Genomic DNA, 11,690 nt, shown 5'->3' with positions numbered 1-11,690 from the left:
CATGTCGAGAAGAGAGGGGGTACTTACCTGAGCCATAATAGTAGGCGTTCAAATGATTTCTACGAGAGGTTGAAGAGAGAAAGAGAAGAGAGAAAGAGAGGAGAGAAAGAGAGGAGAGAAAGAGAAGAGGAAGAGAAGAGGAAGAGACCTACCTGAGGCCATATTAGTGAAGGGCAGTAGTGAATTTTGCGAACGAGTACTGCCAGTGAATAGCGCGTGTAGCGACTTGTGTTTAAAGGAACGTGGCTGTTATTCTAATTGATATAAGGCCAACTTTGGTACTGCAACGAAGCCGCTGCCAGGAACTATATGATAATTACTTTTAGTAAAGGATAAGCTAATGAAGGCCAATGTTATGTACTTACTGGGCTCGGCTCAAGCTGGCTTTTAAGAATGTCCGTTTCTTTCTAGTACATTGTCCTTTCTGGATTTTACCAATGGGGTTTGATGAGACTAGCTTTATTTATGTTGAGTTACTATTGTTACGAGGTTAGGGCTGGTTTAATGTCTTTCATGTTTGCTATTTAAAGTTATTTTTAAAATGAAGTAATGGTGCCTTAGATTAGTTATACGAATCCTTTATCCGAGATTATCTGCGTCTGTTATAGCAGACGCTTAATCAGTAGTCTCTTCTGTCTTTTTGCTGGATAAATGGAAATTATAGAGGATTGACTAGGTAATAGTTGTATTTAGTATAAAGTTAGGCACTGCTAAAACCGTAACAATACAACGAGAGTTTCAACTATAAACAAATGAGATAGATTTGCCATGCGCTTTTGGATATCTGCATACCTGCATGAACTGTTGTATATCATGATCTCGTAGAGTCTTCTTACGGAAAGATAGCAGCGATTCTATATTCAATGGAACCATTACTACCCATGGCCTCTTATCTACTATATACGTCCTGCAGATACGGTGGCACTTTCAGGGAAGGGCAGGGCTCACCATGAATCCTCCACCTAGAATAGCAGCCTAGAGGTTCCAAATGAGAGTTTTATTCGCATCCGAGGTACCTACATAGCCAATAACAAAAACCTAGCATAAGTTTATTGGATGCACTCCACCACCCTCCTACTCCAATGCGCTCTGTGGATGTGCTACGTTTCCCTCCATATCATAGAAGCCTATCATAATATCCATATCACAGGTGGCCCCTCTTTGCTGAGCCATTACCACCAAGGCATTCCTCACGGATTCAAAGTCAAACTCGACGTCAGTAACGACCTTCCATTTCCGGACCTTTTAGTTTTCGGATTTCACGCTGTCAACTATTCAATGCTATTTTGCTTATGGAAGAGCAATAGTATGTGAGTGTTAACAACTCGATATTTCTGTGAGCAATCATGTTCAGCAGGTGGGCAATTGTGTTACTAGGGTGTGTGATGTCCTGAGCGTCCTGACTCCTGAGTGTCCTGAGTGTACAGCAGTGCCATATATCAGGGTGTTTGTGTAATTTGCGCTGTTTGATTCGTTTGTTCCACACAATAAATTTGTTCACTGCTTCATACAGTATATCGCTGTTTTCTTCTTCTTCTTTCTCTAACCTAGTGTCTTGTAATTAGCCTACAATAAAGATCATTTCTTCATTCCTGAGGTTGTCACAGGGTAGTCAAGTATGTTTAGTAGAGTATGCAAGCTCATACTTGTTTTTCTATCAAGAACTCTATTATTTTCGATGGTGACTGGTTAGGCAGGGATCCTTAAGCCTGGCGACCTCATCTAGGGAAACCTTAAGATCTCTAATCGCAGGAGAATTTGCAAGATGCAAACGCTGTTTTTTTACGCTGACAACTCTAGGTTCTAGGTAACATATGTTTTGGAAATAGTTGCCCTCTGATGCGGGATTTACTAAAGATTTCCCAAGGTCATGACACAAGCGAGCCCATAAGGTCCCTTGATTAATATGCAACCTTTGAAAACCCAAATGCACTCACCAATGCGAAGGCTTTCCAGCCGAACAAATCTTTGCACACCACTCGGGAAAGTGCGAATATCATTGGTCTTTGACGAAAGAATTGTATGACAGTGATATAGGTAGACTGCTAGTAAAGGTGACCTAAGGTATCTTTGGCATCAGGTTAGAGTGCGTGTAGATGGTAACACTGATTCTGGAAGTAGGGTTATATCCACCGCATGCACCTTCTTACGTTTTGGTGGTTGCAAGGCACTTTCTCCTAATGCATAGAGATAAAGCTTTATCTAAATGAAAATTGATTATATTCGAGAGATTGAACTTTCCAGAAGTACCCGTCTCCTAGCACCTTAAAAAACATACTAACCGTTCAACATCTTTGCCTCTGATAACTTAGTCGCAGAACAACAGACCTCGGCACACTGCAATATTGGACGGCGGCTGGTGTAAGCAGATCGGCAAGGCTATGGGGATGGAAGGAGAGGAGTTGGATAGTATGTATATTCCTATGGCACCTGCCAAGGAACTATACGACCTAATTCTAAAGACCGGGACCGCATGACAAACCGATACTGGTGCCGACGTCTCGCTGGGATGTTTTTTTTTTTTTTTTTTTCTCTTTTTGGGGTGAGAGGGCTGACCAAAAAATCGTCCGTGGCTTCAATTACCACGTTGAAACCAGACTTAGCTGAGCAATGCCGAAGTTGGTCTTGAACTGTGGATGTATTTTTGCTCAACCAACGTATTTTGGACTGCATGAACGTACCCAGAAAACAAGCCTCCTTTTCCCTGCATAACTGCCACTATAGAAGTTAAAACTTAACCAATAGATATATTAGCTTAACTGGCCACTTCTATTAAATGGAAGAAATATCGATTACCTAAAATAAATAAAGAGGGGAAAATACAGAGTTCCAAATATTACACTTTATATAATATAACTCGCCGCAGTACGCTAAAGCCTAATAACTACACTGTATTTTAGAGTGAGATCATTGAAATTTTTCACATAACTTTTTTTAATCTAGTTACATACAGCATTTCGCCAGTGGGTGGTCAGGTGGTCTGCCACTAATATTATGTACCTCTTAGGAGGTAATAGATTTCAACTAAGTTATATAGGGAAACGGCGTTTCGCTGACCCGGCGGTTCGTTGCCCGATTACGTTAGTGTATTTCAAATTTACGCAACCAAGAACACACCTGTATTAATCTAATTGAATGGTCCAAGCCATGAAAATAAGCTAAATTAGTTGTAATCTATCTGAGCGGCAGGATGAGGCCCTATCTTGGCCCCGTAATTTTGTTTAATCATCATGGTTCCGGACAGGCCAGACCAGCTTGGTGCGGCCCTCATACATTTTTGTAAATGTTGACGCCAAGGCCAGGTATGTCAATCGTATTCAACTTCGCAGGAGGCCATTTAGTGCCGAGCTGTGACTTACCCCGTAACTTGTATATAAAGGCAAGGAACCCAGATATTGCAACTGCCCAGTGTCGCCAAAAAGAGAGATAATAACTTCCAAGCCAAGGATATCAAGGATAGAAAGCAGAGACCAGATCATTTATATGCTTATTAGGCCGCCTCAATATCAATTATGTTCAATTACTAACTGGAAATTAGACTATGCCTAAAAGAAAGAAGACAAAGAAAAACCGCAAGGAGCAAGGCAAAAATAACAATAACAGCAATCAGGATATGGACTGGGATAAACTACAGCAAGACGACTCCGATTTCGGAAAGACCGATAACGAAAGTTCGAAGCCACGAAAGCGATACCATTGAAAGCAGAAGCTTGACGGATGGGCACAGCTAATCATTTAGGACTTTGTCAAAGAGAAAGGACAGGAGATCAAGGATGCCCTACAGTCAAAGGATCCCGACCTATCAAAGATCGAGGAGATATTTAAAAACGCCAATAAGGCAATCCAAGATGCCTACAAAGACCGTGGCCTTTCTTCGAAGGATAAGCTTCTGCCAGAGAATAAGTATCAGGTTTAATATGATACATAGTCTGGGATTATAAAGTCAAAACATGCCCAAAGCGACCCGCAGAAGGGGTGAGAAGCATTTGACCGAATATATTAAACCATTCGTCTAATCAACCGTGAACATGGACTGCCAGAGGATTAGAACTTCTTGCTAGATATTGCGACGAAAGAGTGTGGAGACTGACCGGCCGATATAGAAGAGGCTGCTAATATTAGCAATGCAGATTCAGCTATATTATATAAAAAAGCTTCCGAGTCAGAGGAATCGGATCTTAATAAATTAGAGGAGATTGACGGGTTGGAGTCCAGGATACGCAAGAAATATAGCGCTCTGTCACGGGGCAAGATCCTATATTAGTAGCCTATCGGCACAGGAACCCAAATCTTTGTTTAGTATAGTTCTAAAAAGAAACTAATCTATTGAGTCTGCGCAGGGTCGTCTGAGCTGTATAACACGCGGATAGCTGAACTGGTTCTATCTACCACCCGCGGGAATGCAAAGATCCCGGGCGAAAAGAATGGGATCCCTTAAGAAACATGGGAATATAATCGCAATGATGTGACTGATATCATCAGGGTTAGGTGGAAAGTCAAGGACGATAACAAGGCAAATATAAATACTTTAGCACTCATTTAGCCCAGGCACTATGCAGCCTATCCTTACACCAGGGCCTTGGTGAAATGGAATGATGGTAATATCACATTAGAATATTGTGGTTTTATTCGGCGCATTACCAACGGCAACAGTTTTAATAAAGATCGGATGATTTATCTGAAAGCTAAAGAGCTAGAAAATGCTTTTTAGGGGCATAATATTGAGGAATACTGGGACCAGAGCAGTTCTGATAAGACTAATAATAGCTTGTCTGATGATGCTCCAAGGCGCCGAACCCGTACTTCCCAGCGGAAAAAACCTTCCGGCAGGTACAGACGCGGTACTTGGCCGGTCAACATGGAACGAATAGACAGCGACATAGATTCTGACTTATTTATATTAAGCCTCGATCGTCCACAAAGACGTTATAGGAGAAAAGAATCCTAACTACCGACGAGCACCCCAGACGCAGAAATATATTCCTTAGAGAAAAAGCTCTAGTGACTTAAGATCTAACAGCAGGACAAGGGACATAAATACTGTATCACTTTACACAGTTAGTATAAGAAGAGAAGCCGCTAAGCTAGTTAGTTTTTAATAATGGTTTATCAGCTTCATGATTTATTGTTTTAGTGATTTAATTGCCTGTATTATGTCGCGTTCTTGCTTGGCTTAATCAGGAGATGTCGCAGATAATTACTGTCTTATTACTGTCTTATTATGTTAGAGAGCAGGCACTCGCTAATTATAATAAGCGCGAAGTGTTATCCAGCAAGGCAGCAACAGGCTTAAGTTTACTAGTTTATTCTTAAGCTATGAGCATTGTCGGACTGGTGCTATCTCAAAGGCAGTTAAAAATCAACAGTAATACCTCACTGCGTTGTCTTTGCGGCTTGGGGTTTTTTATTTTCTGCTTTTATTTTCCTTTATATATTTATTTCCTTTTTTGCCAGTGTCTATTATGTACGTGTTAAAACAAATTGAAATTGTGTTCTTACCATCAGGCCACATTCATTTGCCTTGCCTACTAAAGATGACAAGGCCTTCAGAATTTTTCGCACCAGCAATACTGAAAGGCGCCAGGAGCCTGCCATAAAGAAGTAATAAAGAAAAAGAGACATAGAAGTAATTACTTACCTTTGCCATAATCTCGGCGTCTCCTGCCGAGAACCAGATAAGAGGATTAACTACTCTACAAAACAAGGGTTATTAACTCATCAGCCCTCCACATCCACATCCCATCGGTCGCAGGCAGTTCATGCGAAGTAAAAATAAGGAGGAGTAATCGTGTAACAACCAAAATTACAGAAACAAGGCTATCTAAAAAGGACAAAGCCCGCCACTTGTTAATCTCCCGAGTAAATAAAATATAACTATTTTAGCGGAGCCTGAATGCTTAGATTTATGACTTCGGGCTCTTTCATAGCAGGGATTTAGAATTCGTGGGCTATTTCGCAGCTAGATATAGTACATGCATAGAAATCCCGGGTACTAATATTTTTGTAACTAATATCTCAGATTTTCTTTTGGTATTATAGCCAGAGTCCTTGATATCATTTTGGAAATACACTGTTAACAGGTGTAGTAAGTCTAGCCTTTTACTTTATGCTAGCAAACCACTCCTGCTGCTTCTCCATTATATTATTATAGTAAGATAGTTCTTATTTAACCGGCGAGGCCCGGGTTCACGTATACTCCTGTATAGCAGTTAGGGAAGCACTCTTTCCTATCTGATATTAGTTTACTGTTCGTGCTCCTGCTGAACTATCTTGAGCTTTTAAAATTTGTAGAACCTGGTTAATCCTAGTAAGATGATAGCAGATAACCCAGTAGCAATAACTATCAGAAGGGCTATAATTGACCAATTGCCCTCCCTGGATGTATAAATATTAATAAGAGTAGTGAGAAGCCCAGCACAGGCATTAAAATATATCGGCCTTTTACGGTTAGCATGTTACGGCGTCCACGAGAGAAGTATACTAAATAACACCAGACTTACAAAAAAAGTCGATTAGTGACCCATATATAATTATGTCTCCACCTATAAAATAGAGCCAGCATAGTAAATGCACCAACCCCGAGAAATATGCATATAATAGCTACCAGCGGCGGATTCTACACAGTACTTAAAATACCATTCTTCGAGCTATAATTAAGCTCCTTTTGAAGTGACTCGGAATTCTGAAGAGAGATAAATATACTGGGAACCACAAGATAGCTAGCCAGAAAAGTCTAGCTAACAAAGCTTGCTAAGAAATTATACGCCCAGTAGATATTATCCAGCTCTAAATACATATGAATGTATTCCGTATCCACAGTAAAGTTGGTTATAGTATGAGCTGGTTAGAGATATGCATCCGACTGTGGAGCATCTAATAGGGCTTGTATTTTCTTAGAAAGCAATATGACAAGAACGTACCAAAGCTGCCAAACATGTAGAAGGGGTAAAGGCTTTTATTCCTGAGCCATATGAAATATATAGTGTAAGAGGGAGTAAACTCAACAGATCGCCCGTATGGTATAGGATTTGGCAATTAATGTATTGTAAATATTTAACCAGCTTAACCTCTTAGCCAACGACATGATTCAATGCAGCAGGCAGCCCAACTAGCAGATCTTGGGCTTTTATAATATGGCTAGCGCATGGAAGTTACGGTACAAAATGGCTGTTTGAAAGGGGCCATTGGTAATATAGTCCGAGAATATTAATAAAGTAATAAAATAAATGTTATTATTACCTTAGCTTAATATAATATTTTACGCCTCCTTTTTTAGCGCCCCAATTATGCTTTCTGTATAATCGTGCATATAACATTAATCGGTCGAAGACACCAGCTTCTAAACTTGATTCTAAGAAATGGATGCTAGATAGTGTTAGTTTGCTAGACCTTAATCAGAAGTATTTATTCTATCTGACACATACTTGGAGAAGTTCCTCTATTATTATTAAGTATAAAGCACTAGTAAAGTCTCCTACGAGCAGCCTTACAATCCCACCCGATTCTTCAGCCTTATCCAGGCAAAGCAGGTTTTATATTATACCGCAGACTGCCTGCAGATCCTGGGCCTTCCTGCGTGGGTTTAACGCACGGATCATACTCTCGCCAACATTCCCTAGCCACAGTCAGCCATCTGGAAGTGGTCCGGTTAGCAGGTATACTGACCGATCTTAACGTCTCCATTCTCCATAATAAAAATATATTCCAGACACAGGTCTCCATAGCTAATACCAAGCTTATCATGGATGTATCTTAAGCTATTTAAAACCTGATATAAAGTTAACTACTTGCCCTGAACAGGATCTCCTAAAGTCTTATTTTATTATAAAGCGTGGCCACTTTAACTTCGCCCAGTCTGAATACTGGCTATAGTTAGTAAATTTCCTCCAGGGAGATACCCTAGTGCTTATAAACAAAAAAAATAGAGCTATTAGTCACAAAGGCCTCTTTAAGGTTGACCAGGTTGTAATACTAAGTAGCCTTTAACTAGTCCATCTTTTTCTCTGTATTGTTTATTGTAAACTTTCTGATATATGCTACCGGAAAGTTTTCCGTAAACTCAATAGCATGAATTCCACCCCACTAGGGCTCCAGCCCAACGAAGAAACGTTCATATATTTTGTATGGGTGGCCATATTGGACAAAACATGACCCTCTCGCGACCGGCTCTTCCATACTCTCAGGCGGAGTCTTAGGAAGAGTGGTGGGATGCAAGTTAATTAGGGAAGCAAGGACTTTGGACTCTGCCATAATTAAAAATAGCGCTTCAGTATGCCCTGTTTTAGCGATCCTTGCTACTTCACGCATAGTATTTATACGCAAGGAAACGCATGTAGGAAAGATGGGCATATGACAATATCCTGGCACACACTCTCAAGCCCTGACCTCAAAATACGTTCTAAAAATGAATTAGGTTGCCATTAGGAACAATACATCTTTAAAGATCAATCTCATTACATCATTATAACAAAGTTAATTCAAATCAGGTCCCTCACTTGGATTTTTACCGACTTTTATCTGTGATCTCTGATTCTGGATGGTATAACAGGCGCTCAAGACAAGGATATATTGTTACTCTGGTCAGTGGGTCAGGTATTTTATGCATTAGAGCAATTTTTTTTCGTGCTTGAAGGCTCAGTACAAGATAGATTACAACAGCAACATAACGTGAGTCGTGACTTTAATCCAGTGGCCGTATAGAGATTTATTACAATTCAACATGCTATTGTGGTAAATAAATCAGAAAGAAGATATATTACAGCTCCTTCGATTTATCTTTTAAATGGGCTGTTTGGTGCTCTTCCCAAAGCGGGACCAAGCTGTAATCACCAGTGGGTCAAGTTGTTGATCTTTTCTGGGATCAGGAACACAGGATAGTATAGAATACAGATGGATTTAAACATTCTGTAATTTATATAGTGGGCCATGCAGGCGATAGAATATACAGCACTAATGTCTAGATAACAAACCAAAGTAAGCTTTCCAGCAACATATTGCGTCGGTTCTCCAAACAAGTCATGCGAGTCATAAACTCAATAATAAAGATAACCCTGCAATATCCCGCACCTTCAGAAAAAAAATCACTTTACAACATAGAAAATTCCCTGTATCAAGCCGGTTTCTATAATCTTCACTTGAATTGCTGTTATAATTACAACTCTCTTCAGCCAATCGAGCAATGCACCGAGAAAGGAATCGGGTCTATGATAATCCTCCGGCGCAAAATCACAAGTCCAGACCACACGACACATACTAAGAGCGGATTACATGGACATTAGAAAGTCTGTCAGTTGGATTTTTACCTGTTTCTGACGGCATAATGGCCACTAAAATTAGAATATCACTACAGTGTTACTTTGGTGGGTTATGTATTTCGATCATAAAAACAATCCATTTTTTGACCAAGGGATGAACAACAGGATAAATTACGGCCAAAACACATCGCGAGGCCTACCTCTTATCTTGTGACTATACAAGAGATAGTGGGTTAGTGAATAAGGTGAATTATAATTTTTTAATTTATTTTCAAGTGCGGAGAAAGGTATGTCTTAGGATGGGGCTGTGTGTAATATTCCCCAGTGGGTCTTATATTATTAAATCCTTCCTTGGCACATGAACAAAGGATAGCATTAATTACAAGGGGAATTATAATCTTGACTGTATTTTTTGTGGTGGGTCACATAAATTGCACGGTACGAGCATGTTTTACATCATCCTGTCTCCGAATTGTAAAGAATTTAATTTGCGACCGTTCTTAAAGATTTTGTTCAGTCATATAATCGGTGGTTCTTAGATTGATGTTTGGCCCTAAACTGCTTGATTCGAAATATTTGTATCGCCTCTACTCGGCCCACTCCGTATTGTCATGCGGGCTTTTTTCTTATACTCTATGGATGTTACTTGGCTTTCGCATTTTCTATCAGTTCAATCTTGGCTTGGAGGTCTCAGGTCCTAAGCCTTGTGTATTTTAATATAGATATACTGTAAGGTAATATATTTACAATCAAGTGGGTAAGATGATGTTGACCTCAGTAAAGACGTCTTTAAATTCACAAAGTGAGACAAACCACCTTTAATAACAAACAAAGAATACTTCACAAAATGAATGATGCCCAGAATCAAGTTGGATTTTGTGATCTCCCACCTGAACTGCTGCTGTATATTATCAGATATACTAAAGAAGGTAATTCTTTGTTGTTACTCTCCTCAGCAAACCGAACACTACGCCACTTGTGTGCCTGCCACATATTCCGGAAGCTAAAGATAGCCTTCTTGACGACAGGATTGGACCGCTTACTGCAAATATCACACTCTCGGATAGCACTACACGTCCGCGAGATTATTTATGAGGTTACTGAGAGAATTGACCCTCATAAGTACTATTAACTTTTTTATAGAAAACTTGCCAATGGTACTCTTAGGTATCGAAAGCTATAAGTATTTTCGGTCTCAGATCTATACGCTAACTAAGTATCAACGTGATCAGAACGAATGCTTCTGGACTTTGGGGGGGAAAAAAGTCTTATACTTGGGCATCTTTCACTATTTTAGTGCTCAGGCGCGGGAACAGCACCTGGTCCAAGAGAAGGCTCAAGACACTGAGGCCCTTATAACTTCTATTCCTCGCTTTAAAAGCCTGGAGGCAGTGGAAATGGTCTTCGTAGATGGTGTTCAGTCACCCTTTCACTGGTTTGCGGGTCGCGTCTTCTTAGACTGCATACACGCCCTTACTAAATACTTAGTGAAAATGACAGCAGCTATGACAGTGGCCAAATTAGATGGCGTGACAGTAAGGATATTTACGATATCTGGGTTTTATTCTCGTCTTGAGCCAGCCGACCCGCTGCTACTGGATTGGGCGGGTCACGCACTTAGCCATGTTAAAGAGCTTAAAGCCACTAATAGTCCTATTATATTGGAGTTTCTGAGCCGAGTTTCTCTCCCATCTCTTCAGCAATTCGAGCTGGCAAGTTGCTGGCTATCCTTAGAGAACTTGGAGGATTTTATCCGAAAACACGCGGCCTTTTTATGCTATCTTCACCTAGAAGATATGTGGCTGCTCCACGAGAAGATCAATAAGGATAGAATCTTTTTATCCATGGCGAATGCACAGTCCATATTCAACAGTTTGAAAGTTATTCGGGACATTGGCATCCTTGACGAGCTTACAATAAATCGTCGGCCTGGGGGATTGTACGAGGCAAAAGCACGGGTCTGTTCCTCGTCTTAAATAGTCTGCTCGGAGATCTTTGGATATTTAAGATAGTTGCTGCCAGTGATGTCGGAATCAACCGCTCTTGGATTTCATGACTTACTAGGTAAATTAATCACGACATAAACTAGATTATGCAGGACATACAGTCATTCTCGAAATCGGCTTGACCGATACACACAGAGAAACTCTTTCCCGGCCCCACCGCCAAGACTTTAGTGCAGATCATTTATTGAGCGGGCTGCATCAAACTAAGGGGCTCAGTAAGATGCGTCATGTATGTTACAGTAATATAGAACATTACGTGTATGAAAGGAAAGCCCATGGGATTCCATGGAATTCCATGGTGGGTCTCTACAAGTCATGTAAGGAAAGGCCACCTTGCGCAAGTAACTTGATAGTCTGCTAGGAGGCATCTATTTCCCACTCCTCTTCCTTTAGACAGTGTGTGCTAGTCATCACTTGCGAGGTGTCTCTT

The 11,690-nt window shown here is 40.5% G+C and overlaps 2 protein-coding genes across 2 annotated transcripts; both read left to right on the top strand.

Annotated features, from left to right (window-relative positions):
- Positions 1-3,541: 3,541 nt before the first annotated feature.
- Positions 3,542-3,916, top strand: P170DRAFT_475114 (uncharacterized protein; the record flags this gene model as incomplete). Its single annotated transcript, XM_024853224.1, has 2 exons — positions 3,542-3,671; positions 3,753-3,916. 2 exons carry the CDS (start codon positions 3,542-3,544, stop codon positions 3,914-3,916), a joined length of 294 nt encoding a protein of 97 aa, XP_024704080.1.
- Positions 3,917-10,101: 6,185 nt separating this feature from the next.
- P170DRAFT_358803 (uncharacterized protein) lies at positions 10,102-11,230 on the top strand (the record flags this gene model as incomplete). Its single annotated transcript, XM_024844314.1, has 2 exons — positions 10,102-10,376; positions 10,432-11,230. The coding sequence occupies 2 exons, from the start codon at positions 10,102-10,104 to the stop codon at positions 11,228-11,230; spliced, it is 1,074 nt and encodes a 357-aa protein (XP_024704079.1).
- Between the last annotated feature and the right edge of the window lie 460 nt (positions 11,231-11,690).

The sequence above is a fragment of the Aspergillus steynii genome (assembly GCF_002849105.1).
Source record: "Aspergillus steynii IBT 23096 chromosome Unknown P170scaffold_4, whole genome shotgun sequence".
Lineage (NCBI taxonomy): Eukaryota > Fungi > Ascomycota > Eurotiomycetes > Eurotiales > Aspergillaceae > Aspergillus > Aspergillus steynii.
This window is presented reverse-complemented; position numbering and strand designations above follow the sequence as displayed.